General features: G+C 51.5%; 1 protein-coding gene across 2 annotated transcripts; it reads right to left on the bottom strand.

Moving 5' to 3' along the window:
• SMARCB1 (SWI/SNF related BAF chromatin remodeling complex subunit B1) lies at positions 1 to 27,632 on the bottom strand. 2 transcript variants are annotated; one of them, XM_084867800.1, is made up of 9 exons: positions 27,326 to 27,632; positions 23,010 to 23,121; positions 21,239 to 21,368; positions 16,886 to 17,023; positions 15,020 to 15,147; positions 13,015 to 13,181; positions 7,096 to 7,286; positions 703 to 834; positions 1 to 319 (listed from the first exon to the last, which is right to left on the bottom strand). In XM_084867800.1, exons 1-9 carry the CDS (start codon positions 27,416 to 27,418, stop codon positions 280 to 282), a joined length of 1,131 nt encoding a protein of 376 aa, XP_084723926.1. In that variant the 5' UTR covers positions 27,419 to 27,632; the 3' UTR covers positions 1 to 279. The 2 variants fall into 2 exon arrangements, with proteins under 2 accessions (XP_084723926.1, XP_084723925.1); XM_084867799.1 differs by having other exon boundaries at positions 22,983 to 23,121; positions 27,326 to 27,626.
• Between the last annotated feature and the right edge of the window lie 294 nt (positions 27,633 to 27,926).

Raw genomic sequence — 27,926 nt, forward strand, 5'->3', positions numbered from 1 at the left:
TGGAACACCACCGGTTGCCTTTTATTTAAAAAGTGTTGCTAGCCCTTCCTGGGGCGCCTATGCAAAAACAAAACAACCCAAAAGGAAGCCTCTTCCTGATGGAGACGGGTGGGGACTGGGCTCAGCAATGGGAAGTGTGCGGGGGAGGGCTGCCTGGAGGCCTCCCGCCGGCCCATGCTCCTCAGGATGGCCCGGCTGCCCCCGCCTCCCTCTGCCAGAAGATGGAGAGGCAGGTCGGTCTTCTGAACGCTGTGTGGGAGCCGAGCACTGATGGGCTGGTTACCAGGCTGGGGCAGTGTTGGCGAGACGCCTCATCCGCCTGCAGGGAGGAAAGGGTGGTGACCCGGGGCCAGCTCCCAGCCTTGGGCCCCTGCCATCCCCAGGGCTCTAGGGCAGCCGGGGAGTGGAAACAGAGACAGGACATGGTGGGTGGGTTTCCGAGTCCCTCCCCTCCTGTGGCCTTGACTTTGGCCCTGACACTGTCCTGTCGCCTGCCTGCTCAGTCCCTGCCCACCCCCTCAGGGGTCCGGAAACCTGGGTCTGGGCTGTGGTCAGGCCCAATCTCTTGCTTTTGCTCCTACACCCTAGGGGCACACAGGCGCCCCCAGAAGGAAACGGTCAGGGGGAGTGATGGTCTGTGCCTGCGGGAAGGTGGGGCCTGGGGCAGAGCCACTGCGGGGTTCTGGGGGCCGGGGAGAGCACCTTGTGTTCCTGTCCTGGTCCCGGATCTTCTTCTCCATCTCGGCATCCGTCAGGGTCTCCAGCAGCGGGCACCACTGGTCAGCGTCCCCCGTGTTCCGGATAGCAATCTCCACCGTGGGCAGGGGGTTCTCACTGGGAAGGGGAGGGGAGAGAGAAGTGCTAGTTCACAGAGCAGCTGGAAAGGCCCCCAAATGACTGTCTACTTTTTTTTTTAATTGATTTTTTACAGAGAGGAAGAGAGAGGGACAGAGAGCTAGAAACATCGATGAAAGAGAATCATCGATCAGCTGCCTCTCCCACATCACCCACTGGGGATGTGCCCGCAACCAAGGTACACGCCCTCGACGGGAATTGAACCTGGGACCCTTCAGTCCGCAGGCCGACGCTCTATCCACTGAGCCACACCGGTTTCAGCACGACTGTCTACCTCTTGCCCACCAAGAGGGAGCGCTGGGCCAGGGCACAGTGGTAAGGCTGGGCCTTTCCTGCCCCCCCCCCCAGCGGGCCCATCTCCACGCTCAGCTCCTAAAGCAGCTCTCCTGACGGCAGCGGGAAGCTCCCGCCGCCCGCGCCTCCAGGCAGGGATGCCAGGACCCTCCCCTGGCCACAGCAGCTGCCCCACGACCTGGGCTTCTCTTCAAAGCTCTCGGCCGCCGCCTCGGTGTCTCGGTCTGGGAGACTGAAGAGGGGCGTTCGCTGTGGAGGAGGTTCCCTGGACAGAACTGTGCGGCAGGCCAGCTGCCGTCACCGGGCGGGGAGAGGGCGGGCTGCTGGCACTGCGCAGTGCCCAGAGCCAGGGCCACCAACCGGGAAGACAGATGGAGGGTGAAAGGAGAGAAAAAGCAGGGGGCTACCCAAGAGTCCGGACACCCCTCACTGCGGGTGTCAGCCTGCTCCTGAAGGTTCCATCCGCTTGGCGCTCAGCTCACTTCACAGGTGAAATCAACTCCAGAGGCTGGACTACTGGCTGAGGGCAGAGAGCTAGGCCCCAAACTATATCACCTGTGCGTCCTTTTATCCTTTTCCACGTGGACATGGGGTGGGGGTGGGGTGGGGGATATCAGCCTAGGCTAGGGGTGTCGAACTCAATCAGAGAAGGGGCCAAAATCTAAAATCCAACCTAAATCGCGGGCCGAATGGTTTACTGAACAGTCATAAACTGACAATGTCATAAGCTGACAGCGGAGTGCAGTGATGACAGCGCGGTGCGGGCCACATTGCAAGGCCTGGCGGGCTGGATTTGGCCCGCGGGCCTTGTGTTTGACACATGTGGCCTAGGCAAAGGCTCTGAAGACACGGGGTGGGGAGAGGAGGGGAGGCGGGAGGCACAGGAGCACCAGGGGAGGGGGTTGTGGGACAGGAGCCTGAGGAGGTATGGAGGCCACAACTGCCAGGAGCGGCTGCGTGCCGCCTCCCAGCTGCCAGGAGCCTCTCATCAAAGCCCGGAGCCTGCGGGGCACCACCAGCTCAGGAACAGGGCAGGGAGGCCCAGGGAGTGCCTGGTGGGCAGGGATGGGATAAAACAGGATAGGCCCTGAGGGCGGCCACGGTTTTGATACTTCATCTGGAAAATAGGAAAGACATCGGAGGGGTTTCAGAGGATTTTGCTTGTTAAAGCAGCCAGCATACATCCCGAGGGAGCTTCCTAAGGGCCCAGGGCCTTCTCACACAGCTGAAGCCTGTGCCCAAGGTCATGTGACTGGTTGGCTAGAGGGGTGTGTCCACCAAGGCCTGACTGCAGAGCCCTCAGCCTCACGAGGGGGCAGCCTGGGGTCGACCCCCCTCTTCCCCCCCCCCCGCTGCTCTCCTGCCTGGGGTCTTGGACACCAGGTGCACAAATGACACAGCTCGGTGCAGGCTGAGGCCGGCACCACAGCCCAGAGCTGGCCCTGGCTCCCTGCGGAAGTGGGGCTCACCTCTTGAGTCAGGCCCAGAAGCCTGAGCTCCTGCTGCTGACTCTGAGGCCAGTGACAGCAGCGCCAGCCCCACCCCTTGGTACCCTGGGGCCCGTCTCTCCTCATCACTCCTGACAGCTGCCGTGCAGCCTGAGCTGGCCGTTGGACAAAGCAGGAACCCCCAGTCACAGACCCAAGATCACTCCTCACCTCGTGGGCTACCAACTGACTGCCTTTGTCAGGGGGCAGACATGAAAGGCGCCAAGCCCACACGGAGGGAGGAAAACATGCTTTCCTCTTAATTTAAACAAGAGCTGGTGCGGCGGTCCTGGAGTCCCTTTGTTTACCCCCTGGGCTTGGGAAGATTCCACGCCAGTGGTTGTTCTAAAATAAGAACTGCTCAAAACAAGAAAGGGCCGGGAGCCAGCAGGCCTGACTCCGCTTTGGGGGAGGACACAGCCACAGACCCACCCTGCCTCCCACCCCTCTAAGGGAACTATGACTCATGGGCCCTAACGCCCACGGGGTCCAGGTGGGGACCCAGAGCAGGCGGGCAAGGTCATGTTTGAGGCCCCAGAGGGACCAGGATCTTGAGGTTAATTTTCAATGTGGTCGCACTTTTATGACCTCACGTGACACAACAGACCAGCTGAGAAGCATTTCTACGCCCCCTGGGTAAAGGAGACAGAGGGAAACGGCCTGCCCGCAGCCACTAACTGCGAGGGGGAGGAGGACACAGAACTTGATGTTACCCTCCTCTTCAAGATCAACTGACTTTTGACAAGGGCGCCACGCCACTCAATGAGGAAAAAGCAGGCTTCCCAACAAATGGTGCCAGACAACAAGACCTTAGGTTAAGCCAGTGGTTGGCAAACTGTGGCTCTCGAGCCACATGCGGCTCTTTGGCCCCTTGAGTGTGGCTCTTCCACGAAACACCACGGCCTGGGTGAGTCTATTTTGAAGAAGTGGCGTTAGAAGTTTAAAAAAATTTGGCTCTCAAAAGAAATTTCAATCGTTGTACTGTTGATATTTGGCTCTGTTGACTAATGAGTCTGCTGACTACTGGGTTAAGCAATGGTTTCTTACATGTGACACTAAAAGCACAACAAAAGGAAAAATAGATAACAAAATGTAAAACTTGTGTACTTAAGAGCACAATAATACAAGTGAAAAGAAAAGCTACAAAATGGGAGAAAATATTTGTAAATCATGTATCTGATAAGGGACTTGTATGTAGGCTACATAAAGAACTCTTAAAGCTCAATTACAAAAACAACAAAAACCAACTGGAAAGGAAACAAATGACTGGAATAGCCATTTTCCCAAGGAAGATACACAATTGCCAATTGTATGAAAAGGTGCTCAAGATCACCAGTCATTAGGGCAATGCAAATCAAAATCTCCTCACTCCCACCAACAGGACGGTTAGAATAATCAATTCAGATAACCTTGGCCGGTGTGGCTCCGCTGGCTGAGAGTTCTCCCATGCACGAAGAGGTTGCCAGATGGATTCCCAATCAGGGCATATGCCCAGGTTGTGGCTCAGTCCCCAGTAGGGGGCGTGCAGGAGGCAACTGATTGATCTCTCTCTCTCCCTCTTCCTTCCTCTCTCTCTCAAATCAGTAAAGTCAATAGAAACATTTTTTTTAAAGTCAGATAAATGTTGGTGAAGATGTAGAGAAGCTATGATCCTCACACTGCTGGTGGGAAAGGAAAATGGTGCCGGTACTTTGGAAAGCAGTCCGACAGATCCTCAGAATGCGAACATGGTCACATGACCCAGCAATTCCGCTGCCAGGGCAGGTGAGCAGAGCTCTAGGAGTAACCCCAGTGGCTCATAGTCAACCAATCGCAAGTGACTCTGGAGTCTCCAACCCTGATGCTGCTCTAGTAACTATCTGTTTCCCATCAGGCCTAGCTGCCAGGTCCCACCTATTGACCTGTCCTGACTTCCTCTTGCCAGCACCTCACCCTAGTTCTACACCACCCCCACCCCCCACCCCCGCCTCCCTCCCTGGGCGTGCGGCCTCTGGTGCCTCCTGACCACGCACACAAGTCTCCTCGGATAGGACACCTTACTTCGGTGTCCAGCCTGGGGCACAGGGCTGGCCTGGCGGTGCCAGTTAACTCTGCTGGATGCAACTCTCCTTACATTCTCGGTGAATGTCTGACACCCTCACACGCTGTTCAGCCCTGTCCCCTTCCTGTTACTCACATATCTTCGTCCCCATGCTGCTGGCTTCCAACATCTATGACAACCTAGGTTAGCTCTGTCCTCTAGGAGCTTAGGAGCCCCAATCCACCTCCCACACACCGTGCCCCACGTCCCCCCCGCCCCCCCACATTCACCCACATCAGGTCAGCCCATCCCACTTGCTGAAGGGAAGCAGCCTGTTCTGCCCTGGTTCCCGACTGTGGGCATCTTGCCCCTGGTCTCCCATGGACACGACTCAATGCCATCACCGAGAAGGGCACCATAGCCAGGCCCTGGCAGGAGGCCAGGACTCTCCGGGCTCCTTGCAGTTCTGTCCCGAGCGATGAAGCCTGTGACAAGCCAGCCCTGGCCAAAGGCACCTCTTCCTGTGGTTGAGCTCCCTGCACACTAACCAATAGGCTGGGCCCAAGATGAAGAGCTCACAGGCTGGTGAGCTGGACAAACACACCAGGACACACCCCTCCCTCCAGCTTGGCTGCCCAGGCTGCTGCAGAGGAATGTGCCCCCCTGGTCCCCAGTGGGGTGGCCCTGCCTTCAATCCCGAGGATGTGGAACCTGCATCCTAAGCACCAGAGACTGAGGTGGGACGGAGGTCTGTGACGGGATCAGTTAACTGGCTGCTGAGAGCAGGGAGGGATCTGTCTGTCAGTCCTGACCTGCCACCACCATGGGCTCCTGAGGGACACCTGCTCTGGAGCTGCTTGGCACTCTGCTGACACCCTGAGGCTCAAGGGCTTTGGGTGGACAGCTCGGTTCACCTGGAGGTCAGAGCAGGAGGATGGCGCAACATGTGTCGACACCCTCAGGGTCCTGCGCTGGGAGCGTGACACGCCCGCCCCTGCACCTGCCAGTCGGAACGTGTGTTCTGACTCAGTTAGCATGTGGGGAATGAGGTCCTCGGTGTTGATGTCACTCCTAAGACCTGCAAAATGTCACTGCCTCCCAGGACCTCAGGGTCGGCTCTTTGAAGCAAGGCCGGGCCAAACTGGTCTTAGACCCAGTGGCCTTGGTTCCCGAGAAGAGTGAAGAGACGGGACTGACACACCTCGGGCAGGCCTCCCACCGGAAGAGGGGGAGGTGGGCAGACGCCACCTCCCTCTCCTCCTGGGCCGGGACCACCTGGCTGGCAGGGCTGCTGAGGGTCACGGGAGGTGACGGATGTGCCTTGTCAGCCGGGATGCTGGGAGCACAGACCCCCACAGGGCTCAGAGTCTCCAGGCCTGGAACCTCAGGTCCTGTGGTGTACGATCATTCCTTCGCTCTTGCTCAGATTTACGGGAAGCCATAAGAAAGCCGTCTCTTGGGAATTCTGGGAGAACCAGCTGACACACAAACATACTCACGAGCCCCATTAACTGTTATGTCTTTGCAGAAAGACCTTCATACTTGCTCCTCATGCAGCGTTTAAGCTCAGCCTCCGAGTAATGACCACCACATGTGGATGATGACAGTTTCATGAGCAGAATAAATTCTAACATCCTGTTTTGATGCAGGGATACTTAGGCACCGCGTCCCCCACCCACACACCATCCAAATGTGAAAGGAGCTCAAGGGACGGGGCTGGCTGACGGCGCAGTCCTGAGGCAGCAAGCATCACTGCTTAGTTAACACTCCCAGGTCCTACCTCCTGCCAGGTCTGATCCTCACTTCAGGGCCCAAACCAGCAGGAAGCCATGTCTGTCCACCCCCACCCTAGCATGCAGGACACTGGACTGGAATGTCCTCTTTACACTGCCACCTTCGCAGGCAGCCCGAAGTTGGCTCTTTACTTTCCATGGCACCAGTGCGGGGTCTGGCCAGCGTGGGTGCTCACCAGCTGGCGCTGACTGCACGATGGCAGATGCAACGGTAAAAGCAGCAGCGGAAGGTCCCTGGCTCTGTGAGCCAGGAGGGAGTGTGGAGGAGCCCGTGTTTGAGACAGAAGGCGAGTCCATCAGATGAAGAATTCTGGGGTGCAACCCTGACAGAGGCAGTGAGGGCAAGAGTGCAGAGAGGAGGACGGAGGGGTATGAGGGCCGCAGAGGGGCTGCTGGCCCGGAGTGCGGTCCAGGGCAGTGCGGGGTGGGTAGAGCACAAAGGGGGAGATACCCCATCTCCTTAGATCCCCCTCCATGATGGGCAGGGGTTGGGGACATAAGAGGTGGCAGAAGGAGGAAGGCTGTCCAACGCCAGGCCGTACCGCGAAGCTCGGAAAATCCCCGTCATCACCGTGCACAGGGAGAGAAGTCTTTTCCCAAAAACAGGTTTGCAGAGGAATGACAGAGAGACTCATCGCCATCCTACCTGAAGGCGTAGGTCTTCTGATGCCAGCTCAGCTGTCCTCGAATGCTGTAGGCGATGGTGGTGACAAACTCCCCGCCCAGGCCCAGTTCCGAGCACAGCTTCAGGGCGAACTTCTCGGGCGAGTTCTCCTTCTCGGACATGTCCCACTCAAACTGGTCCACCAGGGAGATGTTCCCCACATGGATGTTCAGCTGCGGCCAGAACCCAAGAACCCAAGTTAGAACTGCCAGAACCCGCCCAACAGAGGCACTGCGAGAAAGGGGACAGCTCGCTCTGCGCCGACGGTGTCTGACCCCGGAGCAGACAAGCCCTCACACCGCCAAGCCAGGCAGGAACCCAATCTGGGACAGACTCCCAGTAGCCCACCAGATGGCAGCCCGTGGGTAGGGATCATAGTGGGGTGGAGCACCTGAAGGGCTCCCACAGCTGACAACTGTCCAGTCACCAAGAAAGCCTCCAGTCAGGGAGCAGGTGGCAGCCCAAGCGGAGTTTGAACTGTCTGACCACTTTCCGTACGGCTGCCCACAAGCCCCATCAGGACAACAGCAAGAAAGCACCCAATTCTGAGAAATATACCAGGGAAGCCAGCTGGTCACACTCATGAGGACCCTGGGGCCTCTTGGCTGACCTTGGCCACTTGGAGCCATGTGGTTGGATGTGGCTAACTCCATAAGGTCATGTCCTCACTAAAGTTATAGGACAAAGATGCAGCACGGAGCAGGGTCCTCGGGACATGCTCCAGAGGTAACAGGCTACACACAGGAACACGGGAGAGGCTCCTTCTACTGTACCCAACACTCCCCCGATTCTCGCTCATGACCGTGGTCGGCAAACTGCGGCTCGTGAGCCACATGCGGCTCTTTGGCCCCTTGAGTGTGGCTCTTCCACAAAGCACCACGGCCTGGGCAAGTCTATTTTGAAGAAGTGGTGTTAGAAGAAGTTTAAGTTTAAAAAATTTGGCTCCTAAAGGAAATTTCAATCGTTGTAATGTTGATATTTGGCTCTGCTGACGAATGAGTTTGCCGACCACTGTCCCATGACATCCCCCTTTTCCCAACTGTGCCCTTTTTCTGGTAGTCGGCCATAATGTGAAACTGAAGCAGGCTAAGAACAACAAATTCTCTCCAAAGTAATTAACTAGCTAAGAAACTTAATCAGTAATCAAAACCCTGACACAGAAAAGCCCTGGACCTAATGGCTTCACTGGTGAATTCTTAAATAAGAACTTCCATCAGCCAGTGGGAAACAAAGACAGGTGGAACACAGGCAGGGGCAGACATGGCACTTGGAGCAGCCTAGCCACAGGAGCCAACCGAGCTGAAATAACAGAATGTTTTAGACTCAGAGCGGGAGGCATGTGAAACTAGGGAAGGACTGCAACAATGAGGTGACCTGATGCACAGCAACAGGGAAAGTTTAGGCCTGTTGCCTGGCAAGAACAATTGAGAGAATCAATCAGAAGGCAACATGGGTAGATACAGAGCAGGCTTAGCCAGTATAAACCCCTGGACCACAGGCTTCAATGGAAATCCATTATTGGGCCCCTCCCCATGCAGGAGTCTGAATCTTCTTGTAATAAAATTTTCCACACTTTTGCTTAAAAAACAAACAACAACAACAACAAAAACTACCATCAATCCTCCTCAAATTTCTGCCAAGAAAAAGTGAAGAACAGGCAACGCTTTATAACTCATTGCCCTAATGCCAAACCCAGACCCTGCAAGAAAGGAAAACTATAGAGCAATCATCCTTATGAGCACTGATGCAATAACCCTCCACAAAATCCTAGCCAACTGAATCCAGCCGCATATTAGAAGGATTACATACCACCACCACATGGGATTTATTCCTGCAGTACAAGATGGGTCAATATGAAAACTGACCAATGAAGAATAAAACCACATGATCATCTCATTGGATACAGAAAAAACCTTTGGCAAAATTCCACACCCTTTCAGGACAAAAACACTCAAGAAACTAGAAATAAAAGGAAACCACTTTGTTGTTGTTGATCCTCACCAGAGGATAGTTTTTCCATTGTTTCTCAGAGAGAGTAGAGGAGAGGGGTAGTGACAGAGAGAAGGACATCGATGGGAGAGGACACATCAATTGGTTGCCTCCTGCACACGCCAATTGGTTGCCAGCTGGGGCCAGGGGTTGAGCCTTCAACCAAAGTATGTGCCCTTGACCAGAATCCAACCTAGGGCCCTTCAATCCTTGGGCTAATGCTCTAATTACTAAGCAAAACTGGCTAGGGCAGAAGGAAACTACTTTAACATAATAAAATCCATACATGGAAAACCCACAGTGAATATGTATTCAACAGTGAAAGACTAACAGGGGTCTTCAAACTACAGCCCTCGGGCCACATGCGGCCCGCAGAGGAGTCTGATCCGGCCCGCCAGGTTTTTTGGGCAGTGAGCGCAGCCGAGGTGTTACAGTAGGAATTAATAGTTCATATAGTCCGGCCCTTCAGCTCTCTGAGGGACCGTGATCTGGCCCCCACTTTAGAAAGTTTGAGGACCCCTGGACTAAAAGCTTTTCCTCTAAGACCAGGAACTAGACAAGATGCCTGCTCTTACAATTTCTAGACAGAGCAAGTAGGCAAGAAAAAGAAATAAAAGGCACCCAAGGCCCTAGCTGGTTTTGTTCAGTGGATAGTGTTGACCTGCGAACTGAAAGGTCCCAGGTTTGATTCCAGTCAAGGGCACATGCCTGGATTGTGGGCTCAATCCCGTGGGGGACTTGCAGGAGGCAGCCTATCAATGATTCTCTCTCATCATGGATGTTTCTAGCTCTTTCTAGCTCTTCCTTCCTCTCTGAAATCAATAAAAATGTGTGTTTTTTTTTAAAAAGCACCCAAACTGTAAAGGAAGGAGCTGTCTCTGCTCGCAGATGTTATAATCTCATATGTAAAAAACCCTAGATTACATTTAAAAAGTTAGAGCTAAAACGTAAATTCAGCAAACTAGCAGAATATAAAGTCAAAACACAAAAATCAGCTACATTTCTATACACTAACAAAGAACCATCTGGAAAGAAAATTGAGAAAACAAATCCATTTAAAATAGCACTGAAAAGAACAAAATACTTAGGAATTAACTTAATCAAGGAGATAAAAGACTTATACAATGAAAACTACAAAACAATGCTGAAAGCAATTAAACAAATCATAAATAAAAGACATCACAACAATTTATTTTTGGAGACGTAGAAAAAAATCCATCCTAAAATTCATATAAAATCTAAGCCCTGAACAGCCAAAACAATCTTGAAAAAGAACAACAAAGACTCACACTTGCTGATTGTAAAGCTACAGTAATCAAAACAGTGTGATGCTGACACAGAGACAGACATGTAAGCCAATAGAATAGAGAACCCAAAAATAAACCCTTGCATACATGGTCAAATGATTTTCCACGAGAGCACCAAGAACCATTGAATGGGAGAAAAAAAACAGTCTTCAACAAACAGTGCTGGAAAAACAGGATATCCACATGCAAAAGAATGAAGCTGGACCCTAACCTTACACCAAGCATGTCAAACTCAAAGGCTAACATGGGTCAAATAAACAAGGTTTAAATTTATGTGGGCCACAAAAAAACAAAAGCTTCAATTTTCATAGAAACATAGGTTTATCAATAGAAATATGCTGAATACAAAGGGCTGAATTAAATGAGTCATCATTAATGTAAAATAATAGGTACTTTAATAAAAATTAACTTTTTCTTTCTTTTTTTTTTTTTTAAATATATATTTTATTGATTTTTTACAGAGAGGAAGGGAGAGAGATAGAGAGCTAGAAGTCGATGAGAGAGAAACATCAACCAGCTGCCTCTTGCACACCCCCTACCGGGGATGTGCCCGCAACCAAGGCACATGCCCTTGACCGGAATCGAACCTGGGACCCTTCAGTCCGCAGACCGACGCTCTACCACTGAGCCAAACCGGCTTCGGCAAAAATTAACTTTTTCTTAAACAATAACTTACCAGACACCGAATAAGTACACAAAGTAATAAGTGTAACGCAAGTAAACCTATTTTTCTTGTTCTCCGAAAGCAAAATATTTCCTGTTGCGCACACCAGACAAGTCAGTACAAGACTAATGATGTGGCAATCAGCTGCTAAAATATTCGCTGCTAGTATTACTGGAGAGAAAAGGTGTGCCTGCGCGTAAGGTGCATAAGGGAAAGAATGCACACGATTACAGGAATCAGTCATTAGCAAACGTTGTAGTCCGTTATTAATAACTAGAGGCTCAGTGCACAAAATCCACGCACTGGTAAGGTCCCTAGCGGCTGCCGGCTGCTGGCCAGGTACTCCCTCCCTTCCCCAGGTTGGCCTCGCTCTCTGGCTGAACTTCTGGGCAAACCCTCAGTTGAAGGGACAATTTGCATACTATGCTTTTATTACATAGGATTATGTATAACAGGATATTGTAAAGATTAAGTTATGAAAATTTTTTAATTTATATATTTTTAAAATATATTTTATTGATTTTTCAGAGAGAGGAAGAGAGAGGGATAGAGAGTTAGAAACATCGATGAGAGAGAATCATCAACCAGCTGCCTCTTGCATACCCCCTACTGGGGATGTGCCCACAACCAAGGTACAACCTTGACCGGAAACAAACCTGGGACCTTTCAGTCCGCAGGCCGACGCTCTATCCACTGAGCCAAACCAGTGCCGGCTAAGTTATGAAATTTTTATTAAAACATTTCTCACAACCGTTATATTGGCTGGGCTGCAAAAATATTTGTTATGGGCTACATGCGACCCATGGGCCGTGAGTTTGACATGCTTGCCTTACACCTCACACAAAAGTTAACCCAAAATTGATGAATGACATAAATGTAAGAACTAAAATGATAAAACTCTTAGAAAAAAATAGATGAAACAGGCAACAAATGAGAAAAATAGAAAAACTGGACTTCATCAAAAAAATAAAAAGGTAACTCACAGAATGTGAGTAAATACTTGCAAATCACATATCTGATAAGGGATTGATATGTAGAAGGTATAGAGAACTTGTAAAACACAACTAAAGAACAAACCTGATTAAAAGTTGGGCAAAGGTCTTGAATAGACATTTTTCTAAAGAAGATATACAAATGGCCAATAAGCACATGAAAAAAATATTCAGCATCACTAAGCAACAGGGAAATGCAAATCAAAACCACAATGAGATCCCACTTCACACCAAGCAAGCTTTGTAGCAGGCAGGCCTGGCCCCAAATCCCAGGTCTATCACTTCTCAACGGGGCAGTTTGGGGCAGGTGGCCCAACCTTTCCATGTGCCCACTTCTTCTTCTTCTTTTTTTTTTTTTTTAAATATATTTTTATTGATTTCAGAGAGGAAGGGAGAGAGACAGATAGAAACATCAATGATGAGAGAGAATCATTGACCAGCTGCTTCCTGCATGCTCCCTACTAGGGATTGAGCCTGCCACCCAGGCATGTGCCCTTGACTAGAATTGAACCTGGGACCCTTCAATCCGCAGGCCAATGCTCTATCCACTCAGCCAAACCGGCCAGGGCTATGTGTCCCCTTCACCTGTAACACAGCGGATGAGGCAGCATCTACCCCAGGACTGTGGTGGGTTACTGAGCTAGAAGGGGGTGTGCTCGATCCAACCAGCCTCTGGGAAGAGTAAGGCCGTGTGCTCATCTGTGGGCTTCCGCCCTCTGCCCATCAGCTGGCTTCGTCTCCTCTGAACACGCCTGGAATGTGACACCGGACTCAGAGAAGCCAGGCCCACCCTTCCTGGAGGAGTAAGCAGAGCCACGTGCTGTCTCAGACAGCTTTCCAGGAGCGCCGTCCCACAGGCTTCACTGACGGCTCCATGCACCATCAGTGCCCCAGGCCCCTCCACACACAGGGTAAGGAAGGGCCCCGCACACGGAGAGGAACTGCCTACCTTGATGATAACACGCTGGTCTGACTGGTCCTCCAGGATGCTGTCTGTGGGGTAGGACTCAATCTGCTGTCTGATGGCAGAGGCGATAGCTGGCACAAACGTCAATGGATTCAAATCTAGATCATCACAGAGGATCTCGGAGAACATCTCCGGAGTCATCAGCTTCTCTGTAATCAGGTATGAGGGCAGAGGTTGTCAACAAATTGCGGGGCCTAATCTCAGCCTTCTCAGCCCTGACCTCCCCCATCCTTCCTCCTCTGCCAAATCTCGGATGAAGGTAAGGATAAAGACGAGGACGGGTGGCCCACCTGATATGTCAGGGAAAGGAAGCAGAGGATGAACACTCGTTTCTGTCCATCTTTCCACATACACTACCTCCTTCACACCCCAGGGTGGTCAAGGCCCCAAGTATCCCCCATACCAGGTTCTCCCGCTCCCAGGCACCCCTACGCCACTCCACACTCAATCAGTTCTAACCAAGGAGATGTCTGGGAAGAGGGGAAGCAAAGGCACTTCGGAGCTATGTGTCATGTCCACACTCTCCCTCCTCTTGACCCAGCAAGCAGGGCAGCCCCCCGTGAAGAGAAGACAGCTATCTACACACCAAGGCGAGGCCTCAGAGAAAACCAATGCTGCCAACACCTTGATCTTCAACTTGTAGCTTCCAGATCTGGGAGAACATACATTTCTGTTGTTTAAGCCCCCGGTGTGGGACTTTATGGCATCCCTGGCAAACGGACACAGGTTTCTTTTCTTTTTTTAATTTTAATTTTATATTTTTATTGATTTTTTACAGAGAGGAAGGGAGAGAGATAGAGAGCCAGAAACGTCGATGAGAGAGAAACATCGACCAGCCGCCTCCTGCACACCCCCCACCGGGGATGTGCCCGCAACCAACGTACATGCCCTTGACCGGAATCGAACCCGGGACCTTTCAGTCCGCAGACCAATGCTCTACCACTGAGCCAAACCTGTTTCGGCAGAACACAGGTTTCTTCTGGAGAAGGCACTGTGAGGCCAGTTCCCACTGGAGGATGGAGCAGATGCTCGTCCATCCACCTCTTCCTCACCAGTAGAAATATCCCTGAGAGATAGTATTAGGCCGCTTATGGTTTTTACAGACCTTCCCCCTTCCTAACTCTATGGGTAGCATATACACTCAACAAGTTGACAAGCACAGAGGTGTGTGTGGATCCTGGAAACGTAACTGTGCCAGGCATGAGCTCACAGGGACTATCTGTGACTGGCCAGGCTATAGCAAGGTACTGTGCAATCAAATCCTTTTCTCGCCATCCTCCTTTATTCTCATATCCCAAACCTTAGTGATCATACAAAACTCTGGGATGATCCATAGACAAAAAAAAGCCAAGAATGAATTCCCTCATGAGCAAATAGCATGATTCCATTATCAAGAACCAGCTCTGCTTAACAGATATTCAACCCCACTATTTCCTCACGAGCCCAGGAGAAGTGCTGGAGACCAAGTGTCCTAACAGCACCATCAGGACAAACCTGGAGCTCAATAACTCAAAAAACAAGCAAATGTAGTTTATTTTGAAGATTGCAGCAGAAACCTAAAGTGCTCAGGCTAAGTAATCTATGAGTACATTGTCAATAGCATTTAAAAAAATCAACCTTTTGCCCAACCAGTGGTTCAGTGGTTGAGCATCGATCTATGAACCAGTAGGTCACAGTTGGATTCCTGGTCAGAGTATATGCTTGGGTTGCAGGCTCAATCCCTAGTAGGGGGCGTGCAGGAGGCAGCCGATTGATGATTCTCTCTCATCAGCGATGTTTCTATATCTTCCCCCTCTCCCTTCTTCTCTGAAATAAATAAAAGTAAATAAACTGTGGTAGAAAGAGGATTTGAACCTAAAGTCCACACCTCCTAAAAGCCACATGCTTTGATTGTTGGGTTCAGAATCCATAACACGCCCAAAAGGCATCAGGCATGAAAGGGGGTGTTTGTACGGGGGCTTGTCTGGCTACTCGGAGCCCCATGTACCATTCATGTTCCAGGTAAAGGCATCCCTGAGCTTCTGCCCGTCAATCTCCATGTCCAGCCGGATGGGGACTAGCACCTCGGGCTGGGACGCGTTCTCGTGGATCACGGCTGGGTCGTGGTCATCAAAGCTGGAAGCAAATGGCAGCAAAGTCAGCAAGGGGCGCTGTGCGTCCCCCAGGGCTCCCTCTCTACACCATGGATCACTGCGAACCTGGCCCAGGGGGACCAGGACATCTCACACACACCCTTGTCAACTGAGGGCTGAGTCAGAAGAGACCAGGGCAGAGGGGTCATGCGCCACAGGGGCCGAGCTCCACACTTCATGAACACGGGAAAGAGGGAAAGCTGCTGGCCTGGGCCGGGCCCAGGACCTAGGCATCCTCTGAAAGAAGGAGATGTAAGCCCCGAAGCAGGCAGGACCTTTACAGAAAGCTGTGGGAAAGGACAGGTATTTCCAAAAGAGGAAACAGCTGAGCAAAGGCCAAGGAGCAAGGAGAAGCAAGGAGGTGCTGGGCAGCAGCAGCCAGAACATGGAAGGGGGGCTGGAGGTTAGGTGGGGGAGCAGCTTTTGAGGCACCGGAACTACGGGGTCAAGGTGCCAACAGTTCGGCTGCGGAATCCAGCCTCTCCCTAAGGGAGTTCCAGGAGGACTGAGCGAGGGCTTTGCATGGTCACGTCTGGGTTTTAAGAAGACAGAGGAAAGAGATGTGGGATGCTGGAGGACACGGGAAGGCAAAGGCATCTGCAGAATACACAGGGCTGGTCTACGGCCATACCACCCTGAACACGCCCGATCTCGTCTGATCTCGGAAGCTAAGCAGGGTCGGGCCTGGTTAGTACTTGGAAGGGAGAATACACAGGGCTGAGAGCTGCTCTCAGAGCTTGGGGCAGGACCACAAACAAACAAGAGCAGACCATGCGCCTGACATAAATGCTCTGGGAAACACAGAAGAGGGACGGGGAGGAGTGGCCATTCGAAGGGTGGAAGGCAGCCCTGAGAAAGTGACGTTCAAACAGAAATGGGAAGGATGGAAAAGGAGGGAGTGAAGGAGGAGAGAAGGAGACGAAAAGATACTGGCGAGCAGTGAATGAGGCTGGGCCGTAGAGGTGAATGTGGGGATAATGCTTGAAAAATAACCCTCAAAAGATAGCTATGTGCTAATCCTTGGAACCTTGACCATTACCTTATATGGCAAAAGGGGTGTGTGTGTGCTTTGCATAGTGATTAAGTGAAGGATCTTGAGAGGAGATTAATTATCTTAGAGGCCTACATTATAGCAGGAGTGTTCTTATAAGAGATGGACAGGGAGAGATTTCACACACACCCAGAAGGCCATGGGACCACGGAAGCAGAGACTGGCACTGTGGCTAAAGCCGAGGAATGCCAGCAGCTGCCAGAAGCTGGAAGAGACAGAAGCAGATTCTCTCCCAGAGGCCCCAGGATTGCAACCCAGCCAACACCTTGATTCTGGCTCAATTAAACTCCTGGCCTCCAAAAACTATGAGAGAATAAATCTGTGTTGCATTAATTCAGTTTGTTGCGATTTGTTGCAGCAGTCACAGGGAACGAACACAGCAGGAGTCACGTGAACGGCCTGTGAAACCATGAGAAAAGGTCTAAGAACTACGGCCCCGGGAATTCTACTCAAGGTCCTTGGGAAGATATGAGACTGGTGAGACGAAAACAGGCCCAGTTGGGGGGCTGGAGCAAGCTAGAGACTAGCACCCTGCAAGCTGAGGGCAAACAGTTTCATGGAGAAGGCAGCGTGGCATTTTGGGGAACCAAAGTAAGAGTGTTTTTCGGGGGGGGGGGGGGGGATGAAAATACACTCGGGCACTAAGGCGGACTCGGTGGAGCGCGCTCACCAGAGGGGGAAGGTCCTCTTCTTGTCCCGGCCCATGCGGTTCCGGTTGATGGTCGTGGAGCACGGGACAGCATCCAGGTGGTGGGAGCTGTTGGGCAGGGTGGGCACCCACTGACTGTTCCTCTTGGCTTTCTGTTCTCTGGAAAGACATGGGAAACCTCCCACTCAGTCTCTGAGCCCAGTGCCACCACCAGGTAGCAAGTCGAGGTCAGCAGACGCCCTCTGCACCCCTGCTGGGCTCCGGGCCCCAGTGGGAGCTTCTGTGCACCCAGACTCTGCGGGTGTCTGTTCCCTAAGCTCCCACCAGCACCTGCTTGGAGGTAACAAAGCTAGGAGAAGGGTGCAAAGGGGCCCCAGCATGGCAGAGCAGCGCCCGGCCCGGGGCACGAACCATAATCTAGCATGTTATTGCTATGTGCTGGGCATGGCTCCACGGAAGCACTGTAAGGAGGCGGCTTCCCCGAGGAGTAGAGCCTTGAACACTAAGGGTTCACTGGGGTGGGGTGACTGGAGGGGAGAAAGCGTTCCAAGAGGAGCAGACAGCAGCAGGGAACAGGCAGCAGGTTGCGGGCCTGAAAACATGAGACCCAGACAGGGTCCCAATTCAGGGGCTGAGGAGTTCTGTGTGAGACTGGCTGTATTCGGCAGACGGCTGGGAGCCCCAGGGTTTGCAGCAGGAAGAGACATGATCGGACTATTATTTAAACATGCAGGGCGGCCTGAGATGGCCGAGGCAACCCTGCTGGCCTCCGGGCTTCCAGAGCAGCAGACACTCAGAATAACGTGAGTAGCCCATGTCTACAGAAGTCTGCATGCTGGCGTTCCCACTGTGCTCTGAGCCCCTCTACCATCCTCGGGGCACCTTCCCCAATGAGATGACGAGCAAGGTGAGGGCAGTGCCTGGGTGTAATTCCCCCCGTGGGCACCTGCACCATCTTCTTCACCATCGGCTACGACGCAGAGAATACGGCACCCGCTGCATTTCCTGCTGCTTTGCCAGTGCCCTCTCGGGAGGGCCAGAGACACAGCTGGCAGTCCTTCCCTTCCTCATGGGGCGTGGAGGGCAGAGCTGGTGGCCGTGACCTGCCTGGGCCCGGGCCCTTTAACTCTTTTATCTTCTGACACTGGGACCACTCACACTCAGATGCTGAGGTCCAGGAACATCCCTGATGGAGGGCAGGGCCAGAGAGGGAGTCACGGCACCTGGGCCAGGACTCCACCAAGCCTCCCGTAGATCTAATGACCAGCCTTCACCTTATATGAAAGAAACGTCCTGGAAAATGGGAAACACGGAACTAATGTGGGCGGGGCTTAGAGCTGGGGCAACAAGACTGGCATCCCCACCACAGCCCGCCTGGGCCCGCTGGCCACCCAGACTCACTCAGAGCACAAAAATGTCAGTAATATTGATAGATTCCTGAATCCCCCCCAGATCAAACAATCCCCGTCTCTGGAGAGGGCCTGGGAACACAAATTCTTATCGTCCATGGGCAATGCTGGTGCCACGGGCCTGTACTGGGGAGCCTCGGGTCTAGCACCCCTCTTTTCTGAGCCTCCTAGAGTCAAAGCCTGCCCCGACTCAGCAGCAATCTCACTCATTTCCAGTCGGGGCTGCTCTGCCAAGTCATGTCACAGACACAGAGAGCATGCATCCACAGCCCTGCACAGACTCCGAGGCTCTGAGTCATGTAATTCAAGCTCCTTCCACCGCCTGGAGGTCTGCCTGAGGGGGGCCAGCCGGCCGCTGCCTGCCTGCTTGGTGAGGTGGGGGGGGAGGGGGGGGCTCGCCAGTCCTCCTGTGGGGCTGACTAGACAGTGAGAAGGTGCTTCTTGAGCACAAAGCCTGACAAAGCGCAAAGCAGCCTCCTTCAAAACTTCACCTCCTCCCCCGCCCCCCAGTTCTTCCTCCCTCAGCTGCTCCTCAAATGACACGATCATTAAGAAAGTGTTTATCGCCTCATAAAAGTTTCCCAGCTGATGTGTGCAGACTTGAAAGTCCCATCCATGTGTACTCAATTTCCTTCTGCCACTTCCCTGGGAAAGTCTAGCCATCCTTATGTTTTACCACATCCCCGAGGGGGGCGGGAGGGTGGGGGAGAAATCTGTAGAGCACACATCCATAACGCTAGCTGGGTTGGATGTGTGCCACCATTTTCCAGGGGCAGTGGGGAGGGAGGATTATATAAAGAATCCAGTAGGAAAGTTGAGAGCAAATTGGAAAAGAAAACCGTATCACACAAAACAATCCAGTCCTGCCAGTGTTGCCCAGTGGTTAAGCATCAACCTATGAACCAGGAGGTCAGGGTTAGATTCCGGATCAGGGCACATGCCTGGGTTGCGGGCTTGATCCCCAGTGTGGGGAGTGACGGGAGGCAGCCAATCAATGATTCTCATCATTGATGGTTTTTTTTTTCTCTCTCTCTCTCCCTTCTTAACATCAATAAAAATATATTTTTAAAAAACAAATAAAATAACACTCTCACCGAAACTGGTTTGGCTCAGTGGATAGAGCGTCGGCCTGCAGACTGAAAAGTCCCGGGTTCGATTCCGGTTGGGGGTATGTACCTTGGTTGCGGGCACATCCCCAGTTGGGGGTGTGCAAGGGGCAGCTGATCGATGATTCTCTCTCATCGATGTTTCTAACTCTCTATCCCTCTCTCTTCCTCTCTGTAAAAAATCAATAAAATATATATATATTTTTTAAAAAAATAACACTCTCCAACTCCCTTAGTGCTTCTGGGGTTTGGTGCATATGAATGCAGGTTTATTTGAGAACTGCAAGCACAGGGCAGGCATCTGCGGGGCTCAGGCATGTAAACCCCGTCTTTGGTTGCTGCAGTCTACTTAATTACAATATACAGTTACATCGTAGTTCATTCCAGTGAGCATCTTCACTCACTCAGCCTCTCCCTCAGGCTGGATACTCTAGTGGTTCCATATTTCCCATTATCGCTCCCAAGGGTATCTCTGTGTCTATATGGTTTTTGTTGGTAGTGGTGTTCTTTTAAATTATTTTTCTGGGACAAATTCCCAGGGGTGAAATTAACAGGTCAGACACACACACAAAAAAGTTTGATGTCGCAATGCTTTACAAAAAGGTCATGCTGAGCCCTATCTGGTTTGGCTCAGTGGATAAGAGCATTAGCCTGAGGACTGAAGGGTCCCGGGTTCGATTCCAGTCAAGGGCATGTACCTTGGTTGCAGACTCAATCCCTAGTCCTGATGCGGGCAAATTCGAAATCAACCAACCGATGTGTCTCTCTCACATCAATGTTTCTTTCTATCTCCCCCCCGCCCTTCCGCTCTCTCTAAAAATCAATGGAAAAATAGCCTCAGTGAGGATTAACAACAACTATATATATATATATATATATATATATATATATATATATATATATATATTTTTTTTTTTTTTTAATTTAAATTTAGAGAGAGGAAGGGTGGGAAACATCAATGCAAGAGCACAACATCGATTGACAGCCTCACAGGGCATTGAGCCCAAAACCCAGGCATGTGCCCTGACCAGAATTTTGAAGCAGCAACCTCCTGGTGCATGAGCCAACACCCAACCAACTGAGCCACAGTGACCAGGGTGCGATTTTATTTTCTTACTTTGAATTTTTTAAATTGCACATGAGGACAAACATCATTCCGTGTTTATTTATTCTTTGTATTTCCAGTGTGGACCACCCTTTACCTATCTATCTATTGGGGTATTCAAGTTTCCTTATAAATCTGAATGAAGAGAGTCTTTCTACAACGTAACAAGTTTCCGATTACTTTCCTGTTAAAATGTTACCATAAACACTCTTTTAACTGTTCTAAATTTATACATTCAAATCTATTGTTTGTTTGTTTTGTGACTTTGTCTAGGTCACTAATTTTTCTGACAGATGAGTCCCACTTTTAAAGCATTCTTGGCCTCTCTCCACAATACAAGACTCGGCTTAGGTTTTTTAGAAATTCCAAAGACAAAGAAGAAACTTAAAAACCCGGCCAGGGTGATTTATAAGCACAGTGGGTAAAGTGTAGAAAAGTATTTCAGTACCTGGCTGGCATGGCTCAGTGGTTGAGCGTGAACCAGGAGGTCACAGTTTAATTCCTGGTTTGGGCACATGCCCGGATTGTGGGCTCCATCCCCAGTGTGGGATATGCAGGAGGCAGCCAATCAATGATTCTCTCTCATCATTGATGTTTCTATCGCTCTCTCTCTCTCGCTTCCTCTCTGAAATCAATAAAAATATATATTTTTTATAAAAAAGTATTATGGTTTGACTTAACACCAACTAGTTCTGGAGTATAAGAATAGTCCTCGCAGGTGTCACATGAGCACGCCTGGCCAGGGGTTTGTTACCTGAGGTAGGTGGGGGGCTCCGTGCTGATGGACACGGCCTTGTACTTCTCGTCATTGCCGTCCAGAATCTCTTCCACCTCTGAGGCTTTCAACAGAGTCACGCTGGTGGCCAGGGTCGTGTATCCATGATCTGTAACCAGAGACACGGCTGCGGTCACCCCGCCGGCGGGGCAGCGACCAGCAGTAGCCAGTAGGTGCAGCACATCAAGGTCCTCACATGCAGGAGGTGAGAAAAGCAGGTGTCACCCTTACTACTGCTGACTGCGGCCTCTTCCAACAGGGCGGTCTGGGCTGAGCGCCTGGCTGGGAGGTCCCGGTGGATAGACACTGAGGGTGTCTGTGGACATGTCAGGGCCAGGAGCACGGGCTCCGGGCAGAGGAAAAGTGGCGGCAGGTGCAGCAGCACAGCCAGCAGGGGCTCAGGAGAGAAGGAGGCTCCAGAGGATAACACCAGTGGGAAGAGGTCTGACACCACCGCAGGCACAACACGAAGCAGAGTGGAGAGATGGAATGGAAGATGAAAAGGACTTTTCTTTTAAAACAAGAGCCCAGAGGGTTGGAGAGAGCTGCTGCACACGAACAGAACTCTGGCCCTGGGCCAGGCAATGCTGTCTGGGAAGCGGGACAGAGTCTAGGCAACTCGGCTCAGAGCTCTCCAAGGGAACCTGGGTCAAGAGCCGCTACCTGTCTGCGGTCCAGCCTGGCTTCTCCTGGGGAGAAACAAAGCAGTTAAGGGGCAGGAAGCACAAGGCAGAGGAGTCACCGAGGCTTCCTCTGAGATTTGCGGAGGGCAAAGCCAAGCGGGGATTCGCTGCGTTAGTGCCTGCCACTCCACTGGGGGCGGAGGGGGGACAAAAAGGAGGCTTTTTAAAGTGAGTGGAGATGTTAAAGCAGCAGATTAACAAAAGCTCCGGCTCCTGCATTAAAAGAACCACTATTTTGTCCGCAATGGACAAGTCCACAGCAGCACCTAGAAACACACCAACAGGACAGACTGCAAAGCATGCTCTCGCTCTCTCTCTCTCACATACACTTACACACACACGCACACGCACACGCACACGCACACGCAGCTCTCTACAAGTGGGAAGCACGTTCACCATCTGCCGAACACTGTGCTGTGTCCAAACCCAAAGGGACCGTGAGCCTCTCCTGGGAGATCGAAGAGCATCCTCTCGCCCTGCACAGAGCTGCCGCGGCCGAAGCTCGCCAGTGCCTCTCCCGTCACTGGAGCCGGGCTGCTCACCTCGCCAGCCCCAGGCACACCGCAGGCACAACAAGCAGGGACATGCACATGAGCTCAGCACGCTGGCTGCCGGATGAAGATGAAACGCTACGGGATGGAAGTGCTCTAGGAAGCGAAGCGGTGAAAGCCCCAGAGGGGAGTGGGAGCCGGGGTCGCCACCCGCCGCTCGGGCTGCATGAAGCATGACTGTGGCGGTACGCCACGGCAGATGGCAGAGCATCACAGCATTCCTAAAACGTTTTGAGACCAACATGTCTTCACAGCACCCGCTACTGTCCCGGCCCGACCCCCCTCGTACACCCTCTGGTCCCGTTTAGAATACCTGGTGAAGGGCCGCCACGCCCTCGCCTGAGCTGCACGCGGGCCCCGCCCCTAGGATGCTCCTTGCCACGCTAAGGTCAGGGCTGCAGTGAAGACACTCTGGAGTGAAAACGTTTTATCTTCATGACAGAAGCGAGTGGCTTTGAAACAGGTTTACAAACCCTCGTGAAGACGCACCCTTAGTGTTAGGTTTTGTTTTTTTACCATGTGACGATGCAACTATTTTCTTCCTCTCTTCCACAGTGGCTAGTCGCCTCCAGAGTGAGGGGTATCTCTTGTACAGAGAACCTCGGAACATACGGAGGTAGTTTCCCACCTATGGGTAAAGCAAGAAGGCTCGTTATGAGGGTCAGGTCTCCACGCGGAGGGCAGGGTCCTGGCGCGGAGGCTCCGCCGCATCAAGTGATGGACAAACAGGCCCTGGGTTGGCCATCAGGCACCAGGCTTTCGGCAGCAGTAAAAACGGATCCTGCTGACATCAAGGGTTCAACAGCAGTGCACATCTGGCCCACATCTGGGGCCAATAACATCTGCATGCTGACGACAGGACCAAAGCTCGCGAGGCAGGCCCCCAGTGCTCACCAAGGAGCCCCAGAGCTCGCGGAGAAGCTTGCAATGATTTGATTTTGGACTCGGGCGCTCTGGCACTTTCCAGGAATGTAAGGCCTCCGTGACTCTCTTTTATCTTTAAAATAAGACTTTGATATTTTTACGATGCAATAAACACCAAAAAGGTCTCTTAATTTTAGTCAGATGCAGGATAATTTCCCCCATGACCCCTGTTGCTTTGTTTAGTAACAAAACTCAAACCAGGGATACCAAAGGAATTTTCCGAAGAGTTTAAAAAGCACTTATCGGCAATCACCAGCGTGCTATATAAATCATTGCTTTCCCAAACAATAGCTTCAGACTGCTTGTGCCAAATGCTCAAAGTATGACTTCCTCGATAAAGGGGAAAAAAATCTAGGCCCAAAGTTTTTATAAAGAAACCCCAATGTCTCACTGACTTTTCCAAAATGATCACTTCAATCACATGGCCAGAGGCGGCCGGGGGAGTGAGTGCCAGGTGCTGGCTCCACCGGACCAGGAGTCACATTCCCTGTCTGGGACAATTTACTTATCTGTCAAATTTACCCCACAAAGGACCACATCTGCTATTTTCCCACTTACCTACCCATCACAGTACATTTATTAAATAAAACTGTTTCTCTGGCCGAAACCGGTTTTGCTCAATGAATAGAGCATCGGCCTGGGGACTGAAAGGTCCCAGGTTCGATTCCAGTCAAGGGCATGTACCCTGGTTGCAGGTACATCCCCAGTAGGGGGTGTGCAAGAGGCAGCTGATTGATGATTCTCTCTCATCGATGTTTCTAACTCTCTATCCCTCTCTCTTCCTCTCTGTTAAAAATCAATAAAATATATTTAAATAAATAAATAAATAAATAAATAAAGTTGATATACTGGTAAAAAAACAAAAACAAAAATGTTTCTCCGTTTTTCATGAGTCAAAGATTTCTATGACTGACAACCAGAGCTGTTGAACAGCGGGAGAGTAGGTAACCACAGGTCCTCACCTGCCACACAGTAGGCACAGACCCCTGTGTGTTACTTGGCTTGAGTATTGTTACCATTCAAGAGTAAACATAGTTTCCATCAGGTTCTGAAAACACTTTGATGATAACTACCCCTCTGGGCCTGGTTTTCCAAATGTAAGATGAAAACAAAGACCTGGGATTTTCCTAGTGTCCTTTCAGGTCTGTGACTCTAACCTGGTGGACAGCTGCTGGCAGATGGCAGGACAGTGGCGCACTCACTACACCTGCAGATGCTGTTCCCAGGCCGCTTCACAGACGTGGTATGGCCAGCCCAGCTCTCTGAATATGGTGCCTGTCTCCCGCGGGAGAGGGGTCTGGGGGCCACCCACCCAATGCTGTCACAGGAGCTACAGAATATCAAAGAGCAGCATCCTGATCTTGAACCTTTCCCAGACCTCAAAGGTCCAGCAATTGTCCAGTCAGGCCCCAGAAAGCAAACTGCCTCTCCCTTCTTCCCTCTGGGTGTCTACGGACTCAGTCTCAGGACAATGTTCTCACGCAACAGGGCTCAAAGAGAAGATTGCCGTTAACTTTCTAGAAACTAAAATGTATTACGTAAAGATCTCACGAGGCCATCTAGTCTAAGCAACTAATTGTACACGAGAAATGTGACACAGAGCCAAAACCGGTTTGGCTCAGTGGATAGACTGAAAGGTCCCAGGTTCGATTCCCGTCAAGGACAGGTACCTTGGTTGGGGGCACATCCCTAGTAGGGGGTGTGCAAGAAGCAGCTGATTGGTGATTCTCTCTCATCGATGTTTCTAACTCACTATCCCTCTCTCTTCCTCTCTGTAAAAAATCAATAAAATATATTTAAAAAAAAAAAAAAAAAAAAAAGAATAAGAGAAACGTGACAGAGGCAGAGCAGAGCTGGGACCTGACGTTCTTCCCACCTGGCTGCAAACTTCTTCTCAATTTGCTCCACCCAATAAATGAAAGCTTGCTTTTCAACAGTTCCACCCTCTCAGGGTCAAGGCCGAACTGACTGCTTTTCCTGCCCATATAAAGGGTCATGGTTTCCTGCTATGAAACCAGGTAAAGGTTTCTTTAAACAAGCTGCCTATTATCACATACGGAAACTCCTCAACTGCCTTTTGTATCCTGCACTCACTGGCTCAATTTCCCCAGCACAGCTATCTTGGAAGAGCAGCATTTATGTGAGAATGTGAAAAATGTATCGCATCCTGCCCTTTTTGTCTTCTAAAAATGGGTGGGAAATGATAACACTATGTTCTGATGCTGACAACATTGGTGTCATAATTCAATACAACTAAGATAAGCCAGGAATCAGAGGGTGTCTGTCCTGAAAGCCTGAGTGTGACCATCATGAGGCTTAATTCATGTTCAAGTGTAAAGAAAAGCAACAAAAATTGCAAAAACGGGAGTGGAATGCAATTTTGGCGTCCGATACTAACATCTGCTACACGCGGTAGTAACCCTGGGCATTTTGTAACGGCTTTGCTCTTTAGCTCTCCGAGATCAGCACTTACCTTGTTACCTTGTTACTCGAGAGAGGCTCTACTGCTTGGGATATGCACATTGGGATTGCATAGCCATGACTGTTTCTTTTTTTTTTTTTTTTTTTAAATATACACTATCAGGGGACTTCCTTTAGACAAAAAAAAGGCTAGTTTGAGGTAATCTGGAAAAACAATATATTTAGTACAAACTACCACCTAGGACCAGTTGTAGGGTTTTCCTTAAGTCAGTGGTGCAGCTGATTCAACAAAGTGCTATCACTTCTAGTAAGAATTAAAGATCTTTAGCATTGCCCTGGCCAAGTGGCTCAGTTGACTGGAGCAAAATCCAGTACACCAAAAGGTTGGGGGTTCGATCCCGAGTCAGGGCACATATCCAGGTTTTGGATTCAATCCCTGGTCCAGAACATACCGGAAGCAACTGATCCATCTTTCACATCGACGTTTCTCTCTTTCTCTCTCCCTTCCTCTCTCTCTAAAATCAATAGAAACATATTCTGAAGTGATGATTAAAAAAAAATCTTTAGCCCTAACTAGTTTGGCTCAGTGGATAGAGCGTTGGCCTGCAGACTGAATAAAAACAAGTCTTTAGGCTCTTTCCCCAGAAATAATAATAATTCAACCAGTTCAAGATATGCAAAGCATCGATTGCTTCTGAGCTACTGATAGACCTAGCTCAGGGACTGGGTGGGGTGGGGTGGGTTGGGGGGGAGGACCGGCCTTATCCAGCCAAAAGCAAGCATCGTCCTCCCAACCTACAATATTTCCTCCGCCGTAAACTGGTAAACAAAGGTCAAAACACCTCCCTCCCACCTCAAAGCAACCAACACAGTGAATGAGCCCTCACTAAGCCTCCCCTCTACAACCTGCCATTTCGGGATCCCAGATAGACCCATGGGGGAGGGGTGCATGTGAGATTTCTTTCCAACATCTCCCTCCAAGAGTCTAACCAAGACACCCAGTGTCTTTTCCGTTTGCCTGGTGTTGCACCAACTTAGCGCGAAACCAGTGGTTGATCGGGCAGCCCTAGCCCTGACAGCAAGGTGCGTTCCCCGACTACCAACCAAGAAAAGGGGAAGAGATCAACCAAAGGACTTGTGTGCATGCCTATGGGCCCAGCCAGTGGCCATGGACAACAGGGGGGTGAGGGCATATGTAGGGAGGGGTTTGGGATGGGAATGGGAGTGTGAGGACAATTATGTGATACTATAATCAATAAAAAAAAAAATTTTAAATAATTTTTTTTTAAAAGGGTGGGTAAGAAAACCCAGAATCTCAGGTGTGCCAGGGGCGGGGCCTAGTCGATCCCGCCCTCCCGGTCCCGCCCCCTCGCGCGCGCGAGCGCGCCCTCCCGCCGCGATGAATGGAGACGCGCGTCCCCAGCGCGCAGACCCGCCCGGAGACTCCCGCGGGCGAGGGCCCGGAAGGAGGGCGCGCGGCTCGGTACCTCGGAGCCGATCATGTAGAACTCGCCGTCGTCCTCGAGCTGGAACTTGACGGGCTTCTGCCCGAAGGTCTTGCTTAGCGCCATCATCATCATTGCGGCGGCGGGGGCGGGCGGCCAAGGCCGCGATGCGAGGGATCGGGAGGGCTGAGGCGTGTCCGGGGCGCGCCCAGTCGAGGGAAGTCGAAGCCGCGAGGCGAAGGGCGGGCCGGGCCGGGCGCTCGCGCCGCCGTCGCCGCCGCCGCCGGGCTCCTGAGCCACCGCCGCCGCCGCCGCCGCCGCCGCCGCCGCCGACCAGGCCGCCCTCGGTGCGCATGCGCCGGCGTTTGACGCTGACGCGCGCGCTTCCGCCGCCCAAACAAAAGGCCCGGGCGCGTGCCCGCGAGCCTCTTAAAGGAGCCGAGACCCGTTTTTCTCCTTCCAGGCTGCTTCCCAAATCGAGATACCCAGGGAAATTCCCACTGATGGAAATAGTAACGTAACCGAGGCCCAGACTCAAGCGGTGGCCTTTCCAAAAGTCTCACAGCTGGGACTGGCACTCTGTCCAGTGGAGGAGAAAGGAAGTGAGGCCTGAAGGCTGGGAGGAGGCCCGAGGTACCTATGC

Source organism: Pipistrellus hanaki (assembly GCF_964339955.1).
Source record: "Pipistrellus hanaki genome assembly, chromosome: 19".
In the NCBI taxonomy this organism is placed as follows: Eukaryota; Metazoa; Chordata; class Mammalia; order Chiroptera; family Vespertilionidae; genus Pipistrellus; species Pipistrellus hanaki.